The 26,059-nt window shown below is 41.3% G+C and overlaps 1 protein-coding gene across 1 annotated transcript in view; it reads right to left on the reverse strand.

Moving 5' to 3' along the window:
- The window catches only part of Gpr158 (G protein-coupled receptor 158), a 346,810-nt gene that overhangs the window by 297,698 nt on the left and 23,053 nt on the right, over positions 1-26,059 (reverse strand). The window contains exon 2 of the mRNA XM_051151238.1: positions 14,863-14,968. Coding sequence (XP_051007195.1) covers positions 14,863-14,968 — 106 coding nt within the window. The remainder of the gene's footprint in view (positions 1-14,862; positions 14,969-26,059) is intronic.

Below are 26,059 nucleotides of genomic sequence, written 5' to 3' on the forward strand. Positions count from 1 at the left end.
TAACATGTATAGGAAACCATACACTTAAAAACACATGGCTGCTGTGGATACCAGACCCCAAACAACTCCTTCACCTAAGGCTCAGGGATCATTGCAGAAAGGGGCGTGGGAAGATTGTAAGGGAGAGGTACAGAGCGTTTGCTATGGCGTTGTGTATCCTAGGAACGCCAGATGCTACACTCACAAAGTCTCACTAATGTGACTGCCAAAACATGAGCTTAAGAAGTACAACAATGACCATGCTAATGGGGCGGGGGTCAGGCAGGAAATGTCAACCCCAAAACATAGTGCACTGCAAATAACTAAGAAATGCTGAGAAAAGGAAAAACAGTCTTCCCCAAGAGCACACCAATCCATGGCCTAATACCAAACAGTCACCCTGAGCACATACATCCAAGTAACTTTAACTCTAATGAAAAGAGCAGGCCATGAATTTCAAAGAAAACAAGTGGTTTTCTTTCCCACATGGGAAGGTTTTGGAGACAGGAAGGGGAAGGGAAAATGATGTGATTATATCATAATCTCAAAAAAAGAGAAATAAACATAATACTAATAGTCATCACATGAATTAGGGGGAAACAAGGTTAATAAAGTCAATTGTTTAAAAAATAAGCAAATAGATTTGTGAATTATCAGAGGTAAAGCCATTATAGGATTGCATGACGGAATGTAAGAAGAAAGGGGGAAAGCTACCACAGTCCCCGGAGGTCATACTACAAACACTTTCATAAAGCAGAATCTAACCAGCTCTGAACAAGGAAAAATATGGAGTATTTTATTGCCCTATTCCCTAGCCTACCCTTAGGTCCAACACATACTTTGCTGTGACAAGAGCATAGCTGCCTGTTCTAATTGGTTGTCTGCTGTTGGAATAAACACCATGACTAAAAGTGAGTTGAGGTGGTGGGAGAGGGCTTCTTCCACCCTACAAAACAGTCCATCATCCAGGAAAACCCAAGCAGACACTCAAGGCAGGAGCCCGGAGACAAGACCCGCAGCAGAAGCCCTGGAGGAGTGCTGCTCACTGGCTACTCCCCCTGGTTTGCTCAGCCTGCTCTCTTATACAACACAAAAGCACCAACCCAGGGGTGGCACCACTCTCAGTGAGCAGGACCCTCCCACCATCAATCAGTAATCAAGAAAATAACCCCCACAGTATTGCCCTCAGGCCAATCTGACTGAGGCATTTTCACAACTGAATTCCCTCTTCCCAGGTGACCATAATGTATATCAAATTGACAAGAAATAAAGCGGCATAGATACTTATTATCTTAAACAGTAACACTGAGAATTTCCAAAGTATGTACTAATTCATTTAAAAACAATAGATTCATATCATGTTACATAATATAATTATAAAAAATTATATTCTCAAAACTATTGATTTATGCCTTACTCAAAAATAACAGGACCCTCATTTCCCTTTCTCTGTTCGGTGTGCTACAACACACTTTCCTGAAGCTCTGTGCGCCCAGAAGACAGTTCAAAAGTAAACAGGTGGCTCTGAATTATTATGAAGATGTTTTTAACTTCACAGATTCCCTTAGTAGGTCTAAGGTCTTCCAGGAATTCTATGAGTAAGTCCATTTATATTAGGTCTCAGAACTAGAAAGTTAAGAGAGCCAAGCTCGTAACACAAACATTACAAACTTAAATATAAAACTGGCTCTTCTGTCTTTCCGAGGGTGATCATGGGATTGTAATTACTAGCAGAGAAAAACTGCTTTCTTATGCATAAAGCAGAGATCATACTGACAAGCCAACAGTACAATCTCCTAAAATAATTACATAATCAAGATCAGGTCACGGCTTCAGTTCATTACAATAATTGCAATGAGATAAGCACGTGGCTGGGGACAGCTTGCTTTCCTGAAGCACTACAGGAATAAAGTGGATATGCACATGTGTGGAAGAGTGTGAAGATGCTCCTCAGAAGCCCTGTCAAAGCCTCACTTAGACTTAGGAGTCTCAGAACACTTCTCTTCTGCTGAAGGAGACTCCAAGCATTCAATGGTACTTTCCTGCCACGTGTGTGATGGTTACACATTTTCTCTAATAATACTTCTGTGTTTTGGGAGGGCAGTTGCTGGCTTTTGGGGTTTTTTTTTGGCATTTTGAGATAGGGTTTTTTTTTCTCTATAACCTTGGCTGTCTTGGACTTGCTTTATATATCAGACTGGTCTAGAACTCACGGATATCTGCCCCCTCCGCCTCTCCAAACGCTGAGATTACAGGTATACAGCACTGTGCCCAACCTAATACTTCTACTTTCAAAGCCTTTCAGTCCAGGCTGATCCATTAAATTTACTCACTTGCCCATCTCTGCATACACCTATGTGTGAGTTTACCGTGTGAAATACAAAAATGCAAATTTAAGAAGTGATGCTGTTCATCGTAACCCTGTGCATTTTGTGGCCAGCAGCAACCCAAACTATGAATAAGCTAACAAAAGTGAAAAATTGCAATGACTCCAAATGACCAAATGTGTGTGTGTGTGTGTGTGTGTGTGTGTGTGTGTGTGTGTGTGCGCGCGCGCGCGCGCGCACGCACGCACGCATGCACATTGCTTTGAGAGCAAAATCACTGTCAAGTCATCTCAACATTACATGTTGCACTGATACTATCAACCACCCACTTGTTCTCTCTCTCTCAATGGATAAGCTGTGGACAGGGAAAACCAATGAGAATCCTAAAGGAGCACATATGAAGCACCTAGTAAAGACGGCAGAAGTTACAATAGTCACAGTAATGAGATGAAGAGAACAGTAGGGAAGACTTGGTCTTAGGGAGTGAGGCAAGTCAGGAAATGGAGTTTAACTCTTGCAGAATACAGCCAGTTAAAGCCTTCTGACTCAGCCAAAGGCTGTAGCTAAGCAACACGGTTTTTCCCTGTGCTCCAAAGGGGGCTGCGGAACATCAGTAGCCTGGATCCTCACAGAGAGCTTTGACAGGTTTCCACCGTGTTTTATATAACTAGAGCAGAGGGAGTGCCAGATTCTATCTGATTTACTGTCACAATGGGATTTTTTTTCCCACATGAGCTAATGATGCAGAGTTATATTTAACCCCCAGAAGTCGCCCTCAGGCATTTGCTGTATACTCTGATTGCTTCTCATATCAAGATTTAGACAACTAGCAATTTTTCTGCTACAGAATATGACAAAAGCAAGGGCTTAATAGGTAGGTTTAGCCCCTCCCAACCGGCTCCACTATAAATTTAGTTGCATATTCCGAATCTGTTCATTAACTTTAAATTTCCTCAGCTGCTTTCTCACAAAATTGAAAAGAGTGAGAGAGTCTGGTACTTTGAGTCCAAGTCCATTGGTGTGTGTGATCTGATACTCTCACCCAGCCTACACTTGCCTTTCCTCCCAAACTGTAGATCTTCATCCATTAAACTCAGCCTCTGTGGGATTTCTTTCTTTCTTTCTTTCTTTCTTTCTTTCTTTTTTTTTTTTTGTGGTAGAATGTAAATTTAATCTCAGAATTCAGAAGCACAGAAGAGTGTAATCTGTGAGTTTTAGACCAATATGTTCTACATACTAAATTCCAAGCTAGCCATAGTAACAAAGAAATGTCCTTTTTCAAAAAACATACACAACTAAATACAGTTAAAGTAAGAATTGAAGGGGAAAAAACCCCAACAACTCAAGATTCAGAAATGCAGTTGATGTTTAAGAGAGAAGCCAGTGTCATAGAGAATCTATATTACAGATACTCTATGTCTTACTTGGGGTTTCTATTGATGTGAGGAAACACCGTGGCCAAAAGCAAGTTGGACAGGAAACGGTTTAGATGGTGGCTTACGCTTCCAGATAATCATTCGTCACTGGAGGAGCTCAAGACTGGGACTCAAGCCGGCCTGAAACATGGAGGCAGGAGCCGAAGCAGAGGACGTGGAGAAGCTTGCTCCACCTTGCTTCTTATAGTATTCATTACCCGCAGCCCAGGGATGGCACCGCCCACCATGAGTTGGGCCCTCCCCCTTTAATTACTAATTGAGGCAATGTATTACAGCTGGATCTCATGGAGCCATTTCCTCCACTGAGGCTCCTTCCTCTCTGTGAGTCTAACTTATGTCAAGTTGACATACAAAACCAGCCAGTACAGTGTAAACCCTAGTGTGGAACTGACTCACTAAACCCCTCCCAGGACTCACAACCCATTCCCGAGTTGTTTCTATCACCTAAATCATTACAGTAAGTAGGAGAATTGAAGATCAATTGTGCTGCCTCTCTAGTAGTTAGTACTGTTATTTCCAGGTTAGGGTAATTAAATTATTTGTCTCCAGTCTATAGCAGGATTAATAGTTGTTTTAGAGCAATGTTACCACTCCTGTAACAGGAAACGTATACTATAAGTATTATTTTTGATCATCTCATCAAGTACAAGCAGTATACTGGAATTTTTAATATTTGTCTTTTTAATAAGTGTGTTCTATAATTTTCCCCATGGCATCTGTGCTGGTTAGGTTCTACGGTCCACTTGACACAAGTTAGAGGAGAGAGTGTCAAATTAGGAACTTAGAGAATTACAATGGCCTGTGAACATGTCTCAGGAGTATTGCATCGATTGCTGGTTTTTATAGGACTATTCTACTGAGATGTTACCGTTTTCCTGGCAGGTGATCTTGTGGTATACAAGAAAGTTAGCAAAGCAAGTGCCATGGAGTAATAGCCAGAACCTGGAGACAGTCTAAGTGTCCCTCAGTCGAAGAATGGATAAAGAAACTGTGGTACAGTTATACTATGGAATACTACTCAGCTATAAAAAAACAAGGAAATCCCAAAATTTCTGGACAAGTGGATGGAACTAGACATGATCATAATGACTGAGTTAACCCAGAAGCAGACAGACTCACATGGTATATACTCACTTATAATTGGGCACTAGCCCAAGAGGCATGTCACATGAAAGTCTTCACTTACCAGGAGATGGGGATAGATGTGAGGACCTCCTCTGTAAGATTTCTAAGCCACAGAGATACCTAGCAGCATTTTAGTATTTTCTCTTTTTTTTTTTTTTTTTTTAGTATTTTATTTTCAACAGTGGAGCCCAACATTTACTTATATATTTGCATAAGTATTGACCTTGGCGGCCCTGATCATGATGACCTGAGCCTCTCATTATCACTTACATTCTCTTTCTATATCCTAATTTGTATTTTAATTTTAATTCTCTGTTCAGACTGAGTTGCTTCCCTTAATACCAGTGTCTTGGGTGGTGCTCCTTGGGTCCTGTTTCAAACTGGACATTACCACCATTCAAAGTCACAATCATGTATTTAAAAACCACAGCCAGAAAGAAACTCCTGCTGCCAGTCAATTTAAAGGCTCGTAGCTGATAATAAGGAACTATGAGTGCTTAGCCCTAAATGAGATTTTTTTAAAATCAGTCCCACAACTACCACCAAGGCTCAGAGAACACTACATAAGAGGAGGCAGAAAAATGGGATGGGAAGGATGGGAAGAAGTGCTGTAAAATGTTGTTGTCTTCTACATGTGACATGGCTGTGGCACTCATAAACTCATAGCTGCTGTGGTTACCTGCCCAAGAAAGAAGAGGAGTAGGGGGAAGACAAATGGCATGATGCTGGGAGGAAGAAAGGTGGAGAGTTAGGAATGGAGAAATGGAAAATAGGTAGAATCATATTTAATCTATGAAATCCTCAAAGAATTTACAATACAATCTTTAGGTAAAATAAATAAAACTCTTGCTGCCACCCCTTACCTGCCTTCAAAACAGAATCACTTACTGGTCCTAGGCAAAATGTGAACATAAGTTTGTCATGTCTCTTGGAAATTTGTCCTGACCACCCACACCCATGAGTTACATCAGTACTTCTGGATGGGCCTCTACCTAATTTCCCACAGGGGTGATTCCATCATGTGTCTTGGCTGAAGTCCCAGTAACAACCCACAGCAATGTGATTCCATGGCCCCTACTAGTCAGAGTCATTCTGAGTAACCTCTATCACCTTCCTGGAGCTTAGCTTCCTCAACCACCACACCAGATATTTTATCTTTGTCAAGCAGTAGCTCTCAGTTTCCTCATGTGCAGAATAAAAAAACTATTGTAGCCATCACTCAGGGTAACTATATATTACATGATTCTGACTTTATTATTGTCAATTTTTTCCATGGAAATTCAGAGACAACCTTTATATCGCTGGGCGGCATTGCTTCTGGGATATCTCATAGACCTGTGCTTGAGCAAATAAACCTTAACTGCTAGGCCAATACCCTGGATGCCTAGGAGAACGTGGTGGCACTCATCTGTAACCCCAGTACTTGGAAACTGGCTCAGAAGAATCACGAGTTCAAGACTAGCCTGGGACACATGAATCTTTGCCTTTAAAAATGTGTTTATTTCTATTTCATGTACATTGGTGTTTTGCCTGAATGTGTGTCTATGTGAGGGTGTCAGATCCCTGGAACAGGAGGTACAGACAGTTATGGGGGTGCTGGGAACTGAACCCGGGTCTTCTGGAAAAGCAGCCAGTGCTTTTAACCCCTGATCCATCTCTCCAGCCCCTGAGTCTTTGCCTTTAAAAATGGGAATGGAAGGCTAGAGATTGTAGCCTAATGGTAGAGCACATGGCTACATGACAAGGCTCTGGGACCGATCCCCAGCATTAGGGCTTGAGTGACTTTACATGACCACTCATGAATAAAGTTTCATGAACTTTTTATTTTTGAATCATTTTAGAGAGTCCAGAAATAAAAAGCAACTATTACTAAATCCTAACAGAATTCTTAGTAATAAGTTATTTAAATTTTCTTTTAAAATAATTTTTGGATTTACAGATGATTTTACCATTTACTAAAGATGAAAGAAAATTTCCATGTTAAAGAGATGGGTGTGTTTATTTGCTTTTACATAAAAAAATTAAACACTCCTGGATATCTGATACTGCATCTTCAAAGTTATTCAAAATGGATATATATTTTGATTTCATAATTATCAATGCTTAGAACATCTCTGAATAAATACTTAGCACAAAATGGCAGAAGTATGTTTAGGGCCATTTTGCAAATTGTAGGAATTAAGAAGTTCTGTCCTTATGCCAAGAAAATATTCACTTCATCATTTTTTTATGAAATTCAAATCAGTAACTCAACAATTTTTAAAGTCAAACAATCCAAGACAAAATAATTCAGAGATACACATACTTGATAGTGAAAATATTAAAAGTGTATGTTTTCCATAATTATCCTTTAAGCTTCTATAAAAGCATAAACTCTGTGGATGGAGAAAGGGCTCAGCAGTTGAGAGTACTTCTTGCTCTTGGAGAGGACATGTGTGATATGACATGTGTCGTGCAAAATGTGCACCCTGTGTGTTCAGAAGCAAGGCTGCAGTGAAGCCATGAACGCAACAGGGAGAACTTTGCCTGGGATACCTCGGATTCATGACATGTTTGATTTTCAATAAATTTTTGGTCCTTATATATTCAGAAACTTACTGTTGCCAATTTTTTCCTATATGAGGTCATGGCCTACAGTCTGAGACACTGACTGGGAGTTGGCCTCTTCAAATCATCCTACGTACATTTCAAAGTTACAGGTGTCACAACTCAGGATAAAAAGTGGTTGGTACCTTACCAAGCCCCTACCTACCTACCAAATAAATTTCAGAAAGACTTTCCCATACCATGGTTGTTCCCTCTACTTCCAAATCTCATGAATTGTTAAGTCATACTGGAGAGCCTGTTTCCATTGTCACTGCATGTGAATGAGTAAAGAATGAAATTCATTTCAAGTAGCAATATGGTATTATATCTTAACATGTCATTTCATTGGCCAATTCCGTATTGTACATTCATTTCCAAATTTCCAGTGCACCCTACTGCAGCAGATGCTGTAGCACACAGTTGTATATAGCAGTTGAAGAAGATTTTCTTTGGCAAATGCAAGAAATGAAAAAACAAAAACAAAAAAGTTTTAACCAACAAGTGTGTACTTTTAATTATAGCAATTTTACCACCTTGCCAGAAAGTTCAGTCACAGCTGCCTTTCTACCACTTCTGCATAGAGGTCGTATGCTCACCACAGAGTGTGATGGTTTGGTTTGCTTTGGTCTTGCTTTGTCCCAGAGTGCCTTGAATTCACAATCCCCCTGACTTGGCCCCTTGAGTGCAGAAACTATGTTTGCTAATCTAGTAGGCAAAATTCTTTCAATTCTAAGAACTGGTGAAGATTTGTCTCTTATGATAGAGATTATTTATTTCTGTGTCCCCACGTTCTTATTTTGTATGATAGTCACTCAGCACTTAAAGGATGTCGGTGTCAATTACATTTTCAAATGCCTGGATCTCTGAAGAAAGAAGCAATTTATTTACATTGTGATTTCCTTTACTATTCCATGTTATTTTAGGGGTGCAAATACACTTGGAACACACACTGGTAATACTAACATTTAGAAGTTAGAAGGTGATAGTTACAACCCTGAGACTAGCCTGGGTACTAGGCTAGCCGGGACCACATAGCAAGTCTCTGTTACTCACACACACACACACACACACACACACACACACACACATACACTCGTACACATACACACTCATACACACACTCACACACATACACTCACACACATACACACACACTCACATACTCTCACAGACACACACACATACACACTCATACACACTCACATACTTTCACACACTCACGCACATACACATATTGCAAGACGCACTTGAGTTAATCTATCAGAAATATCAAATGTACACATTGTTAATTATTAAATTAAAAAGTTAGCGAGGCTGAGCTCAGCAAACCTCAAACTGAGAAGGGTAGTATAGCTAATTAAACATGTAGAAACTACAGTCAGAAGTGGTCTGCATGCAACAGCTTTACCAAGATGCTCTGCCACTTAGCTAGAACACAACCGACAACTTGCAGCTGTACATAATAGACACGTAGTGCTCTTGCGGAGGAGATGTCTACATGACCACAAAGCCCTGATGTTCTTTAGCTTCCCACAACAGATTCATACTCTCCCCGACCACAAGATGGCAGAGGGCACTGGGTACCCCTGTTCCTGTTGCTAGGAGAAGGTAATTGAGAGCCAAGTTCTATCTTATCCAACTTGTATGAAGCAAAACTTAGTTGAAGAACATGATAAAACTTCCAGAAAAAAAAAAAACAATCAGCATCTACTAATTTTAGAAGAAAAAAAAGATTATGTAAGAAATTCAAACAGGCTAATTAATCACAGACCTGAGAACAAAGCAGGGAAACCGGCTCGGGCCTCCTTCAGCGCCTCCGTAAAGCAAGCCTTTATTACCTAACCACAAGATATTTTTTTAGCCTAATGGGGAGGCGACTTAACTGTGGCTGAAAATAATCTCCAAATAGCTGAGAAAAGGGTTTCCATTTTTTTTAATTTGAAAATTCCCATGGGGGAAAAAAGCAATGTCTGAAGATGAAGGGAAGCCATCAAGAGAGGACTGTCTTAAGTTTCCGCTCAGCACCCTGCGAAGTACCTCAGAGCCCCAAATCACAGTTCCTCTTTCTGATAAGGAGGCGAGGCTACCCCTTCCTTAAACAGCCAGTTCGTGCTGACAAGACGTGAAAAGAAAAACCATGGTGCAGCGTGGCAGGCATTTAAACACCTAGATGGTGACCAGTTCACTGCTCTCCATTTGCTGGATGATTTTTCTTTTCCATTTCTAGTATGAAATAACGGCATGTACAAACCAGAGTGCAGGGGTCTCGCTTTTTCTCTGTGTCTAGCTCTTGCCCTAAACTCACGATCCTCTTGCCTCAGCACTCTGGACTTCCGGGGTTACAGCACAAGCTGTCCTCACTCCTTTTCCACCGAGATTTCAGTAGCTGATATCTGTTTCAAGCTTGCCTTTAACGTCCTTGAGTGAATCTGAAGGCAACGTTACTGATTCAACTGTTCATAGAAACTTGAGATTTGAACCCCTTCAGCATCGACGTGCCCCCTCTGCAGAATGAACTGGATCACTTCTGGAACTGGCTGGCCACCTCCGGTCCAATATGGTAGCCACTTATTACAAGCAGCTATAAAATGCTTGAAGAAGGTTATAGAGGGCATTTGCCTGAAATTCTTGTTTTATTTAATTTTAGTTATTATAACTAAAATTGGTAGCTACATATAGCTGGTGCCTCTCACAATGGACAGCACAATTCTAGAACAATATTTCTAAAAGCTCCAGTGAGAATAAATGCCGTAGAACAACAGGTCACACAAGATGGTGGCTAATAAACAGCTGCTTCCGACTATTTCACTAAATCAGAAACTAAGCTAGAGATCTCTGGGAAAGCACTGTGACCCCGTTGTGCTCCAGGGTGGAAGCTATGCTCTGGATGCAAGAATTTCCAAAAGAAGGGTCAAATAATGCTTTCCTTAGATCTTTGCACTAAATTCCTCTTCTCATATACTAAATAATAACCACTCTTACCTTTATAAAGCAATTTCTCTAGCTAGCATGACGTGACGTTACAGGTAGACTCACCCAAGACATCCCATTGACAAGGAGAAACATGGCAATGCTGTGACCAGTGTGTGTGTGTGTGTGTGTGTGTGTGTGTGTGTGTGTGTGTGTGTCTATGTGTTACATATGTGAGTATATACGATCTCCCCAGCCCCCAAAGTAACAGTTCTAAATACTTATTTTTATTTTTAAATTGTTCATATATGAGTGTGTCTGTGTGAGAGTGAGTACACACGTGAGTGCAGGCACCTACTCAATCCAGAAGAGGGTACAAAAATCCCCTGTAGATGGATGTATAGGCAGCTGTAAGCTTCTCCAGTGAGCACCAGAAACCAAGCTCAGGTCCTCTGGGATAGCAGTAGGCACTCTAACTGCTGAGCTCTCTTTCCATCTCCCAAAGTGACATGTTAGCAATTCCGCGAAAGTGTCTCAAAGTGAGAATACTCAAAATGTTTATCTGAAAATGTTTCCAATGTTATGTAGGTTTTGTTGCCAAAATCTACAAATATTCAGAGCCCTTCAATTTAAACTTGGAGGTAAAAGTTCCCAATCAATCACACAAGAAGAAAATAAGCTGAGGTGTGTGTGTGTGTGTGTGTGTGTGTGTTCTTAAAAATGCTAAAAGGCCCATTTAGAAATATCTAAAATATCCAGGTTAGCTTATAGAGACTAATGGAAGGGAGGATGAAAAATTGCTGGCTACATGTTTGTATAAACCTTTGAAAAACTGATAAATAGAACTGAAAAAAATGGACAACATGATTTAGCAAAAAGCAGTCAACAGCTGATTCCTTCCATTTGGCTTAATATATTCTTGCAAAGTAAATTCATCCCTTGTGACAGATGTTAAAACTAGGTATAAACCCAGCTGACCCAAGAGACGTTTGAGCCACTGCATTCTCAACGAATGAACTACTCTAATGTTGGTGAGGAAGATGTGGTCGTAACAGTCCCAATAAGAAAAACTTACAAAAATATGGGTATGACTACTAACCTTTACAAAATAATATCAATGCCATCAAATCATTTCATTTTTATACCAACTTGATTAAGTTTTCTGATTTATGAAAAGATAGATAAATATTATAAATTATTTGTATACTCTTTATATTCCTATAAAAATAAGAAGCATTCAATGTTTATTCATGGCCTATAATCAAACAGCTTAAAGTTATTTTCTTTATGTTTCCTATTTCAAATATTTTTAATTACTATAGTGGAAATAAGCAAAAAAAAAGACTTTTAAGAATAGAAATCATTTCATTTAGTATTTCTAATCAACAGTAAGACAGAATTCTGTGTACTTGAAGCACTGGTAGGAAAAGAAAACAGGCTGAGAATGAAATGGACCCTGAAAACATGGTCTAGTCCATTCTGCAATAATCTAGATCAGTTGAGAATCACCATGCACCCCGTTATGAGAGGTGTTCTCAGATCTTGTTTTGCTATGTCCCTGGAGTGGGGGCAGCTTCCCATACCCGGCTACCTGAACTCGGTGGGAAATTCTTTTGCTAGTGGTGTTTCTGGAACTTCTGTCATTGTCCTATATCAGCCTTCCATTTCCAACACCAGCCCTGCTCTACTGATACAACCTGTCCGGGAGTTGAAAAGTCAACAACACCCCAGAAAAACAACAAAGTGAACTTTGTCCTGCTTAGGAAGCAGACACATGTAAGTCCCCCTAGTACTTATGAGAGGAGAGTACCAAACATAGTATTGAGCAAAGCATAGAACTAGCTCCAAGCTGCGATTGGTGTTAGTTTCTGATGATACAGATATTCATAAAGATAAAACCCTGAGTCTTAAAACTACGACTCGTACTAAAGGTTCTCCAAAATAAGCTCGCTTAGACAGTGACTGTGGAGTTAGAATCACAAGATCAGAACAAAAGAAAAACCAGAGCACATGAAAAATGCTCCAAGCAGGAGGTTTTTCTTTGTTTTTCTCACAAAGGGAACTCTTCAAGAAAAGCTGGGTTCTAATCTTCGGGTTATGTCAGCACAGAGAAGGAGCTGAAAGGGGGACCTCATGCTCAGACTTCAGGTGTGATGTGCAGCGTCCAAAGAGACCAATACCACCCAAAGACTCTTAGGGAGCCCGCCACCAGGAACCTCCCAAGCCTGGCCCGGAACTAAAAGCTCTTACTTTCTTTTCTGTCCTTAAATTTTCTTATATATTCTTCTCTCATATATTACATCTCCATAGCATTTCCCCCTCCTTCCTCCCCTCCCCAGCCCTCCCCACCATCTTACTCCACCCACTGCTTGCCCCATCCATTCCTCCTCCATTTCTCTTCAGAAAAGGGCTGGCTTCCCATGGATATCAACCAAACATGGCATATCAAATTGCAGTAAGACTAGACATCTCCTCTGCTATTAAGGCTGGAGGAGGCAAGTCAGTAGGAGGAAAAGGGTCCCCAAAACAAGCAAAAGAATCAGAGACAGCCCCCATTCCTACTATTACGAGTCCCACAAGATAGATGCAGAAGGCTAAAAGGGAACTATCTTCCTGTTTCTAGACAGACTGTTCGTCAAATCCAGTGCCCCCACCAAAACAAGGCTGCACAGAAATGGCCACTCTTAGACCAGTAACCACAGTGGAACACTCAGCGGAAAGAAAGAAAACACACGCTAGCTAAAGACAATGCAAAGTGCCCACACACAACTGCTGTGGAGATATTAACTAAACTAAAGACAATCCCCAATCATCAATTGAAATGTATATGTTTGAAGTTGTCAAAGTCATCCAAAGAGAAGCAAAGCTTCCAAAACATTCAAAACCATAGGAGAAACAAATATAGACAAGATTTTACCATGTGTGAATTAACAAAGCAAGAAGATTCACATACCCAGTGCAGTCCCAATTGGGTACGGGGTATGAGCTACAGAGGGCTGCCTACATGGATGCATATGAACATGGAAGAGATGTGTGAGTAACCAAGGGGTGAAGTGGCATTATAGGAACATGGTAAAAGCAGAATAGATTTAGAGGAACATGGAAGAGAACGGAGGTGTTAGAGGTACTGAGGGAGGGAGATTTGAGCGATACAGATAAAGAGCATGGGAGTAGATAAAGGTAGGTGTGATGTGCATGGGGATTATGGGATTTGGGCAAGGTAATTGGGAGTGTGACAATCTTGGAGGTGTGTGAGTGATGTATAATAGCGTGGTATTGTTGGGTGTGCACATGGTGTGCATACAAGGAGAATATATCCATATATGTACATACATATACCTGAGCACCTATAACTGCAATGACACAAAGAAGTACTTAATGGCAAACACCCTTCTGGCTTAAATACCCTTGCTTTGAAACCATATATATGCGCTGTGCACAACTGCCATTCACAACTGAGAAAAGTTCAAATTAAAGTTGTTGATTGTAGTCCAGGCATGGTGACACACACCTTTAATCCCAGGACTCTGGAGGCAGAGGGAGGTGGATGACTTTGAGTTCGAGACCAGCCTGTGCATGACAGCCAAGGCTACACAGAGAAACCCAGTCTCGAAAAACAAAACAAAAAAAAAAGTGTTGATTATGACTTTGCAGAAACATCCTCCTATTCAAATTAAATTAAAACAAGCTGATGCAACTTTCCTTACAAATTTATGGAGTCAACATTGGGATAGTCCAAGTGTTTAAGAGCAGAAAACTAGAATTTGTTCTTCTATACAGCATTTTTGGATGTTAGAGACAGATTAGTGAGAACACAGTTGTTATGACATCTTATCTCTCCTTTGAAACTGCAACAGACAAGTGACAATGGTCATTGCTGCTGCTGTTGTTTTTCTGGACAAAAAAAAGACTGGTCTTTTCAAAAGTGTAATCTCTGTTCCTGATCAGCCAGCATCCCATCCAGTCAAGCAGGGACAGGAGTGGGAGTGAGAGAAACAAACACAGCTGTAACCAATTCCTCCTCTCCAGGTTCCTGCATATAATTTTCTCCTTGTTTTCCAAATTGCCCTGCCATACCTGCTCTACAGTGTTTTAGCAGATGGCAGTGTGTCTGAATGGATCCCACTAATGTGACAATAAGCATCACAGTGCATTAAAAGATGCTTAATCTGTTTGGTCCCACTGGGGCTGTTTTCTCATTCCATGATTGTTTTACATTTCTAGCTCATTTTGAGGAATAAAATCAGCCTTTAATTAAAGTCGAATTTCCGCCATAACCTTATTTTTAGCCTTGTCTTAAGAGCCCCCAAAACAGTGACTGTGCAAAAAATTTTATTTTCTCCCCTCTTTTCAGTTCATTTGACAGAACCAAGGTCCACACAGACTCCTCTTTACTTGGTAGGACGCACATGGCCATTCGCACACACAAACAAAACACGTGCAAGAGACAACCAAGCCTTTGGTTTCTATCTCATTGGCTCTCATCCTTGTATTCTTACCTCTGAGTTGTTCAAGTGGCATCTGTGAGTCCCTGAAAACCAGCCATCACTCGAGCATTGGTCAATGTCCACTTTCTGAAGATTTATATCAACTTTCATCACACCCCTAAAATGAAAAAGATAAAAAGAAGAAAAAAAAATTAAGCTGAGCCTTTATAATTTCTAATCATGTTCTGCCCTGGAAATCAGACAAATGTAAAGAATCTACTAAATTGTTCACAATAGGCAATCAGATTTAACTCAGGTTTACTCAGTAAGGAAGCATAGGAGGCGACAGCCAGCAAGGACTTATTTTGTCCAACTTGCAAAAGTAAGAACTTTGTGCCCTCACAATCTTTGGCCCCTTCATGTAGTATCTGGCACATAACATGTGCTCAGTAAATACCTGAAGGTTGACTGAAGGAGAGAGAAACATGTTTTTTTGTTAAATCACAAGTGGGGGATGAGAAAAAGACTTGTGAGAGAGCAGGTGATGTTTATCTCCTTAGAAGTCAAACCACCATGTGGGGAAGATTGGTTATTAAGCAGCTGGTGAAAAACATCCTTGAACAAATGCTGAGAGGAGGTATAAATGTGAGCCAAAAACAAGAGGTGGGACCTTTGGCGACTTGGGATAGCTTTGGCTGTTCATCGCTCCACTTCGAGAGACTCCTAGGAAGAACCGCTCAAAGGAAGGCTTCGGGGCTCCTGCTGAGGTTCCAGGTTCTGGTTATTCCAGGTTCCAGCAGAAGAAATCCTGCCTGATTACACCAGGAGAATCATTCCTCTGATTCCTGAGTCCTTACATTTTTGTTATTGTGTTCTTTAATCCTCTTCTTCTATTGTCTCGGTTAGTCAGGTTATAAGTGACGTATGCTCGTTAATAAGTTCGTAATAAAATATATTTGTTAAGAAAATTGAGCCTACAGTTGACCAAACCAGATAATATTGTTATGGACAGCAGAAAACTTGACTCTGAAATAAGACCTAACCCCCTTCCCACCCCACCCTGAGAAAAATATCTTCTTTATGTGAATCACAGCCAAGCTTTAATCTCATTTCTTTCTACATCTAATTCCCATACTGTGCTGGGAGGTCAGAGAAGTTGGGGTAACTGCGGGTGGGTAACAGAACAAAAACCTTCTCTTTCCTCTGATCTATAAGTGACATAAATATATAGATGATAGATAGGTGGGTACTCCCAATGTGATGCAAAGCATATGATACAGGAGTTAGTATTGGTAGCTAAGAGTAGGATAAAAGAACCTGTCCTTGCTTTGACCAGCTTATCACAAGAGCTGTTGGCAAACTGCCACCAGCAGAACCAATATTGTTTATGCATGTATCATTCAGCATACTCAGGCACTGTGGGGAAACACAAACATATCCATCTATGTTTCTGACAGCACACATGACAGGTAATGAATGATAGTTATAATAAATTCTACTACATGTGCTGGTTGTTTTGGGTTTTTTTGCTCTTTGTTTTTGTTTTTTGAGGGTATTTTGTTGTTTTGTTTTGTTTCTGCCAATTTGACACAAACCAGTGTCATCTGGGGAAAAAAAAAGGACCCTCAACTGTGAAAACAGCTCCCATCAGATTGACTCAGCTTGAGCAGTCAGCAAGTCTGTGGGGTGTCTTCTTGAATAAAGGTTTGATGAGGGAGGACCCAGCCCAATATGGATGCTATCACCCTGGACAGGTGGTCCTGGGTTGTTCAAGAAAGCAGGGTGACAGGTTGTGGAGGGTCCTAGGAACCTATAAGAAGAACATTAAGATGGGCAGATCTGGGCCCAGGTGTCCAGCGCAAACTATGGCACCAGCCAAGGACAATACATGCAGTAAACTTCGAACCCCTACCCAGATCTAGCCAATGGATAGGACACTCTTCACAGTTGAGTGGAGAGTGGGTTCTGACTTTCACACGAACTCTGGTGCCCCATATTTGACCACGTATCCTGGATGGGGAGGCCTGGTGGCACTCACAGGAAGGATAGCTGGCTACCAAGAATAGACTTGATACCCTATGAGCATATACAGGGAGAGGAGGTCCCCCTCAGTCACAGTCTTAGGGGAGAGGAGTAAGGGGAAAATGGGAGGGAGGGAGGAATGGGAGGATACAAGGGATGGGATAACAATTTAGATGTAATAGGAATAAATTAATAAAATATTTTTTTTTTAAAACAGGCTGGGTTAAACATAAAGATCAAGCCAGTGGGTAGTATTTCTCCATGGTCTCTGTTTCAGTTCCTGCCTACAGTTCTTGCATTGGCTTCCCTCAGTGATGGGCTGTGATCCAGGACACACAAGCAAAAATTAACTCCTTCCTCCCCCAAACTGTTTTTGGTCATGGTGTTTATCACAGCAATAGAAGGCAAACTAGGACAGGAGACATTACAGAGGAAGAAAGATTATACTGGAGGGGCACAGGTCAAAGGGATAAGAGGAGGCTGGAATAATTACAGCCCTTCATAGCCACACCATCCATACCCTTCATCACCAGCGTCAGGACGTTTCCCACTGGACTATTATGGGCTACTGCATTTTAGTATTCTCCCTTGAATGCCTCATTTAAAGCATAAATTAACCAAAAATATGCATTTTTTACTTGTGTCACAATTGTTAGAAATAATGAGCTCGGGTTTTCTTCAGCTATTTACAACAGCAGCAAGAGCTCAGTGCCAAGGCAGGCCACATGTCCCAGCTTGCTCGGCGCCATGGTCACCAGTGGGGACTGCAGGATGGTGGCCGTTACTCTGCTCCTTTTCCTTGAAGGAAATTGGCTTCAGAGCTAAGTAGCTTACTGATTGAGAACGTTTTCCCTTAACTTCAAGTTCATATATAGACACCAGAAAGTCACAGTGGACTTTCAATCCAGCCGCGAGACACTTTGAGTTTGAGCAAAACCACCAGAGGTAAATGAGCCTTGTGTTGTCCACCAGATGGGAAATAAGCACTGACTCATCTTCATTAGGGCTCCTAGGTATCCGGGGACCCACTTGAGCCCTGGGGAAGGTGCTGCAGACTTCTGGAGAGGTGGGTGGAGGTTCAGGGGACTTGATGAGTAAGAAAAGCTCTCTTACTGGGGAATAGCAGACAGTTTAAAGAAACGCAGAGACCCAAATGCTGAAGCCAGCTAGCAACCTAAGCACACCTGTGTCCTGAGTCCCTGGAGCGAGCAATGTCTCTGAGGCGGAAGTGCTGTTCCTTCAACATCCGGAGAGCGCCATAGGCAACCAGGAAATAATTTCAATTCCTCCGGGCTGTAAATGAGGGCCAGAAAACCTAGTGGAAACCTCCCGAGTTTGGAATACAGCAAACACTATTCCCCTAAACCCCTCGGTGTTCCACAGGCCAGTGTGTTCCCCCACTTGCTGTCTGGGGAAACCCCAAATGCCTTTCATCTTTGACAGTTCTAATATTCTGCTACCATGAATAGGTTTCTGTGTCAAAACTACTGCCAAGTGCTGTAAGATGGCATCGTCACACTTTTCTTGTATTTTGACACTTCTGTCCCATTGCCACTAAACTGATTTCAGATCTTCATTTCTAGCCTGCATAACAGCTTTTTAATAATATATGTTTGGTTCTATGCGGCCCTGTACCAGGTAGAGGTTCCACTGTGAAGTTCATAAAGATTGGTGCTATCGTCCAGAAGAAAATTATACACATTCATAACAGTGCAACCTTTGTCCTAACAGATTCATATTATAACTCTTGATGGATGCACACCAAGGACATGAAGAGGATTACCAGAACTCTGTTCCCGAGTGCCTAAGAACAACGTGATGTTTGAATTTGTTTGTCTCTTACTATGATAAACAGCATGGCCAAAAAGCAAGTTGGGGGAAAGACGGGCTCATTCCATCTTTCATTTACAATCCATCATCAAGCGAAGCTGAGGTAGGTAGGGACCTGGAGGTAGAAACTGAAGCCGGCACCGAAGGAGGAACTGGTTTGGTATCTCTGACTTGCTGAGCTTGCTTCCCTATATCAGCCAGGACCACCTGCCCAGGGGTGGCACCTTGCGCAACGACCTGCACCTTCCCACAGAAATCATCAGTCAAAAAAGTGCCCTTCAGACCTACCTACGGGCCAGTCTGGTGGAGGCAGTTTCTCAGTTGAAGTCCCCTCTTTCTGGGAGACTCTAGTTTGTGTCAAGCTGACCAAAAACTAACCATCATGCTTAGCTCTGAGCAGTGTGACTGCAGACTACATACAGCCTAAGTAACGCTGCACTGCCTCTGAGCTAGGTTCCAAAAAATCCCCCAGCCTACTGAATGGATGCATGGTATAGTATAAAGAAACCATTGCCACTAAATTGTCTTTCTTTCAGAAATTTTACAAAAACAGTTGGTCAGTAAATTTGCCTACAGTTAGTGCCTACAGGTAGTGCCTACAGGGACCTCAGAAGGTATCATGCAAACACATGCCATAAATCTTAAGTTCACTACAGTAAATGTTATATAACCTTTAAAGTATCTAAATATGATCACGACCCTTCCCTGTTCAACACCAATATTTTCACTTTCAGAGAGTATAAAGCATAGACCTCTTAGCACAGCATTCCAATTGGACTATAGATGAGAGAAATCTGTATTTGAGAGAATGGAAGAACTGGAGATCAAAAGAAAGCTTCCAGGGTCTACGGTGTTTCTTAGCCCTGTTACCCTGCTCTGTTGCTGGAAATGGGGACGGGAGTAATAGCCCATGGAGAAGTATTAATGGAAGACCATTGAAAAGGTGTGCTGACACTATAAAAAGAAAAAGGTAAATATAGACCCAACTACAAACCCTGCGATCTACAATGGTGATCTACCTGCCTGCCTGCTGGTGCAGTCAGGGCACAAAAGCTGCAGGAGTTACTAAAGACTATCTGATTGGATTTAGAGCCCACTCCATCAAATGAAACCCCATGTCTAACACTGCTCAGGTGGCCAACAACCTGGAATAGATAAGGCCATGGACCTTAGTGAAAACTAAGGACAAGTGTTCTGCTATAGGTCAGAGTCCTGCTCAGCTGTCATACCTGAAGGAGATGGTAACAGGCACAGAGACTCTATACTGTGCAGTCTGCTGTACCCATAGATCAGAGTCCTGCTCAGCCGTCATACCTGAAGGAAATGGTAACAAGTACAGAGACCCACCGCACACTGTGCAGAGAGTGGAAACCTTGGCACACCCAGTCCTAAATGGGATGTCTCCATTGAACACCTCCCCTCTAGGCCTCAGGGAACTTTGTGGAAGAGGAAGCAGAACAACTTCAAGAGCCAATGGGGATGGAAGACACCAAGGAAACAATGCCTTCCAGGCATAAAAGGATTGGTGCACATATGAATTCATAAAGGGTCCCAGCACTGAGAGGGGGAAGTGGACATGATCCCCCATCCCTAACCAAGAAGCTATTTCCAGCTAACAACCATTTGCATGCGTGCATGTGCGCACGCTCACGCACGCACACGCGCACACACACACACACACACACACACACACACACACGCACACACACAGTTTTTTCCAATGAAGTCTTACTGGGTATACAAACCACATTTAAGAGTTGCCCCATACCCAGCAGTACTCAACTAACACAAATTGAACTGAGTGGTATTTTGAGAGTTTTTTTGCTCTCACAGTACTTTGGCCCTTTTCTTATATATTATTGTTTCTGATTTGGAATTTTATATGTTTTCTCTTTGAACATGTGTGTGTGTGTGTGTGTGTGTGTGTGTGTGTTTCTTGCACTTTTTTCTGCTTTTTCTGGTCTTTCTGTTTTGTTTTTTTTCATTGCCTGTTTCCTTTCTAAAGAGAAAGAGAAAGAAGGCCTGGAGTTGGATGAGTATGGAGGTGAAGAAGACCTGGGAGGAGGTGAAGGAGGAAAACCATGATCAGAATATAGTGTCTGAAACAAGCCTGTTTTCAATGATAACCAAAAACACATACTGTTTAAACAAAGTGTGCTGAAATCAAGATTTGATGGAAGCAGAGTCTGGAAAATCAGTTGATCAGTTGCCTTTAGTCATCTCCTAGTCTGCGGACTGCCGCCATAACAAAACATGTAGCTTTGCATTCAGAAAAGGCTTCGGTGATAGTTAAAACAGAAATCTGTTGGTAACTCTTGAAAGACAATAAAGAGCCAGGCCGTGGTGGCACATACCTTTAATCCCAGCACTTGGGAAGCAGAAGCAGGTAGATTTATGAGTTCAAGACCATCCTGGTCTACAGAGTAGATTACAGGACACCCAGGACTACCCAAGAAAACTCTGACTTGATAAAAAGGAAGGAAGGAAGGAAGAAAGGAAGGAAGGGAGAGAGGAAGGAAGGAAGGAAGGGAGGAAGGAAGGAAGGAAGGAAGGAAGGGAGGAAGGAAGACAGTGACGGAAGTGCTATTAGAAGTGAACAAAAGGGACTTCTGTCACAAAATAGTTTTGATAACACCAAACCAGTGAAGACGTGTGAAAAGATAGACTTATGGATATGGCTGGCAAATTCACAGACAGAACTGTCGGATTCCTTCTAATAGCCAAAGAGCTAGTTTTTCCTTTTAAAAATACAAAAAAAAAAAAAGGTTGTGTAAAGCATGCATTTCACAAAATGTATCAACTTAGCAACTTTTAAATATCCAATTCAGTTGTGTTAAGTATTTTCACACTGCCATATGACCAATGTGGAGAACTCATTGTGGTGGTCTGAATAGGAACAGCTCCCACAAACTCATGTATTTGAATGCTTGGCCCATAAGGAGTGATACCATTAGGAGGTGTGGCCTTGTTGGGAGAGGAAGTATGTCACTGTGGAGGCGGGCTTTGAGGTCTCTTAGCTCAAGCTATGCCCAGTGTGTTACAGTCTTCCCCTGCTTCCTTCAGATCAAGATGTAGAGCTCTCAGTTGCTTCTCTAGCACCATGTCTGCCTGGACACGGTCATGCCTCCTGCCGTGATCATAATGACAAATATGTGAAGCTGCTAAGGACAAAGGAGAGCTTAGCGCCAAACATGACTATTACACACATGTATGTGTGATGAAGGATGACAGTATTGAGAACATAGCCCTCTAAATGGGAAAATAATAAAGATTATTGTCCCCCAACCAATACTACTGGACAGAGGTAAACTTAAGCTGCTAAAGATTTCACTACAAAATGTAAAACCATAAAATTAGTGGGTGGGACACATGAGAATAATTTGTGATGACATGTCAAAAGGCTTCGCAAACAAAACTTCAAAATTATAAAACTACAGGCAAAAATTTTATTACATACCACCAGAGAACCTTTTTAATCATGTTCACAGGAAGATATTATGCATACAGGCAACTATAGTATGTCAGATTAGAAGGTCTTGCACTTCCTAAAAGCAACAAGGAAACAATAGCTTGAAGGCATCAAGACCTGTTGCAACACCTCAAAAACCTAACATTCAAAATAGAGAAAGTAGCAAAAAATTATAGAGGATTAAGCCAAACAGACTTATGAGCATCTAAAACAATTGGAAAGGCATTAGCAATGAGAGAGACGGTCGTGAAAACTGTGAGAGGCAGTTGCACACCCACTGGGCTGGGATGGAGTAGAAAGTTATGTAATGCCAAGCATGAAGCTACAGAGTCCCCATTGTGTCTATAGACATCACACAGCCTTCTGAGCAGCATTCTTATAATAGTAAAATTACATTTATCCCTCACTATGAACCAAAAATCCTACTCTTGAATTTGTTTTTCAAAGAAATCTTCACACTTCCGCAAGTGTATATAATACATGCTGCTGTGCCACAGTAAAGAAATGAATGTGTTGTGGGATCTGAAACTAGGCGTGGTAATACAGGCCTATAATCCAAGCATTTTAAAGGCTAAGGAAGGCGAGCATAATTTTGAGGCTAATCTGACTATGAAAGATGACCTTACCCCAACTAACTAATTAACTAAAAGATAAATATAAAAGGAAGTATGTCAAAGAAAATTAAGAAATATAATGAGATTTATCCCATTTAATCAGAACAATTAGCAAACAAAATAGCATATGAATAATATAATTCCCAGGTTGGTTGCACATGACAAAAGAATCACAGAAAGGATTTGTTTGAAATGGAAGAGAAATTGTCCTTTTTCTACCATATAACTACTGGAGAGTTTAGATGCATGTATCAGTAACTTTAAGTTTTACTAAAATTCGTCTTGAGATGTTCCTCACCTTTCATCCAAAGAAGCAGTTGCTCACAAAAAAAAAAAAAAAAAAAAAAAATCCACTACCTCCACCATCATATGTCTCAAGTCTATAATTAGGAAAAAAATGCAAAAGTGCGGGGTCTTATCTCCACAAAGGGTGGCCTTGGTGTTAGGATACTAGAACAAGTATGTGGGCAGAAAACAAAGTTAGTAGGTTAAGGAGAAATTCCCTTTTGGTGTACATTTGAAACTTTTGGGATGGTGAGCAGAGAGGAAAGTTCTGGAGTGAAGAAGAGAAAAGCTTGAATATAGAGAACTTCCTTTAGAAAAGACTTGAATATGGGGAACTTCCTTCCGTTTTACCCAACTGCCGGCGGTAACTAAAAAGTCTCATTTTGGATCGTTCCACATTTGGTTGCCGAGGTGTGTAAGCTTAGCAGCCCTTAATGTGGGAATAGGGCTTTGAAGTCTCTAGAAGGCATCACAGAAGGAAGCCTGAAGAGTCAGTGAATGGACTGCTCCCATGGCAGAAGTACAAGTCGGTGACCTGTCAGAGCTTCCCCTGAGCAAGGTTTAACTTGATGCGATTGGTGCAGCTGTTCCAGCAGCTCTTCGGAGACCAAGGGCACGGCCTGAGAGCAGACACTGTTACCTAGCGCTACTACGGTTTCCAAGCACGAACAAGTGGGGAGGGAGACAGAACTCTGCTGGTAGAGGGAGATCTCACCCAAGGAAGAAGGTTCTAGATGAAGGGTTTGGATGTAGGTTAGCAAGACTAGCGGCAAGTGTTTATGTTAACCAGAAGCTTAAGACTCCGGTGTGCGTGTAAGAATGTAGCAGTCGGGGTGCTCCATGCAGTAAGCAGAGGGCCTTCTTTTTTAAAGGTTTATCTATGAGAGGAAGATAGCGTCACACATGTGTAGACCTAGGAGTCGGTAACGCAGTAAGCCAAAGGGAAGAACAAAAGACCACTGGAAAAGGATATACACAGAATAGCATGCACACAGAGTGTACACATTACGTATACCTAAAGAAAACACCCATTCGCCAAGCAATATAAAATGCAGGCTCTGACGGGATTGAAACTGAAAGTGGGTTTGGGGCTTATCTAACGGTGTATAACTTGTAGAGGCTACCACGTGTTGAGTTGTTCCTGCTGGCAGCACTATTCTGCACAGCTCTACAGTGCCACTGCCTTTTAGTTTTTCCTTCTAATTCATACAGAGAGAGAGAGAGAGAGAGAGAGAGAGAGAGAGAGAGAGAGAGAGAGAGAGAGAGAGAGAGAGAGAGAGATAGGGATTCATGCAGAACAAACAAGACTGTACTGAAGACATCGGTTATTGCTGATGAAGTGGATGGTAAGAAATCATCCTACGTTCGTGCAAAAATAAGTGCAGGATGTGTGGGAGCTATTTTGTTCATTGTTTCCCAGAAGCACTCTTGACGCTGTCGTTTCTTCTTCAGCTGCCAGTTGACCTCTGAAGGCCCCACTCCCTGCCTTTCTCCTTTTGCAATTATAACATAGTAATTAAGAGTCAGAATTTTCCTTTTTCAAGATTTTTCCATTACTAGTAAAAAGCATCTGATAATATTGAAGCAAAATTTAGAACATAAGCTCAGCACAATCACCAGAGACGTACAATTGAATGTCATTATTAACTTAGCATTCAGGAAAATGAAAAATCAATTAAAGCAATAATAGTTACTAGGTCTGGCAAAAATAATAAATAGCAGGCTTGTGGCTAATGAACAAAGCAAATATGATTTGTAAACAGTGTTCTGTTGAATTGAGTACATCAGGTACTCAAGATAATATTTCAAATTTCTGGCCAGCTGTGGTAGTGTGCACCAGTAAACCCAATACTTGGGAAATAATGTAGAAATACCACCACAAAGTCAAAGCCAGCCTGGACTATGTTCACAAAGGCTAGCCTGGACTATACAATGAATTACAGGCAAACCAAAGCTACATGGCAAATCCCTGTCACACACATAAAATGTAATTAATTCTCATAGTTATAGATTTCTTCCTAGTTCCAAAGGACTTATTATCTGATTTTATATTATTATCTTGTTTCATATTTAATACCCTCGCAACACATACTTGGCTTAGTCATAGCTTAAAGGGGCTAAGTAAGATAATGACAAAAGCAGCTAACTGAGAGGCTGGGGAGGTGATTCTGCTGTCAACGTGCTCGCCACGCAAGCATGCGAACCTGGCTTTGGATCCAAACCCTCGTGTAAAGATCCAGGTGTGGTAATATGCAACTTTAATCCTACTCCTGGGGAGGTCGGATGAGAGGATGCCTGGAGCTCACTAGCCACAAGCTCCAAGTTCAGTGAGAGACCCCGAGAGACCCTGACTCAAAAAACTAAAGTGAAAATAACAGAGAAAGACTTCAACACAGATCTCTGGCCTCCACATGCACATACACACATGTGCAACATGTGCACTCACAAGGTAGCTAATAATGTCCAAAGAACAGGACCAAAGAACTGAGTTCTGTTTTTTTTTTTTTAAGGTTTATTTATTATTAAGTATACAGTGCTCTATCTGCATGAATATCTGCACACCAGAAGAGGGCATCAGATCACACTATAGATGGTTGTGAGCCACCATGTGGTTGCTGGGAATTGAACTCAGGACCTCTGGAAGAGCATTCAGTGCTCTTAACCTCTGGGCCATCTCTCCACCTCTAAAAACTGAGTTCTTATACAAACATCTGAGTCTGTCAAAGTCCAGCAGAAGAAAATATGACTCCCTCTCAGAACCAAAGCCTGCATTTTCTGCCCACCATGCCTTTGAGTCTTTGAACAAAATTAAAGTCAAGCTAGCAGTGATACAACTTCTATTTTGCAATTCAGCATTAAAAAAGAAATGCCCCAGAAATAATAGTAGTACAACAATAGTAAAAAAATCTGTCTGGTATTCTAGATGTACCAACCAAATATTTATATAGCAAAAAGGATGTATTGGGATATGCTCAGAGTGCAAAATTCTAACTTCTCCACTTAGGCTATTTGTAGGGTTATATTCTACAGCAGGCAACCTTGCAAGACA

This window comes from Acomys russatus, chromosome 9 (genome assembly GCF_903995435.1).
Source record: "Acomys russatus chromosome 9, mAcoRus1.1, whole genome shotgun sequence".
Taxonomy (NCBI): domain Eukaryota; kingdom Metazoa; phylum Chordata; class Mammalia; order Rodentia; family Muridae; genus Acomys; species Acomys russatus.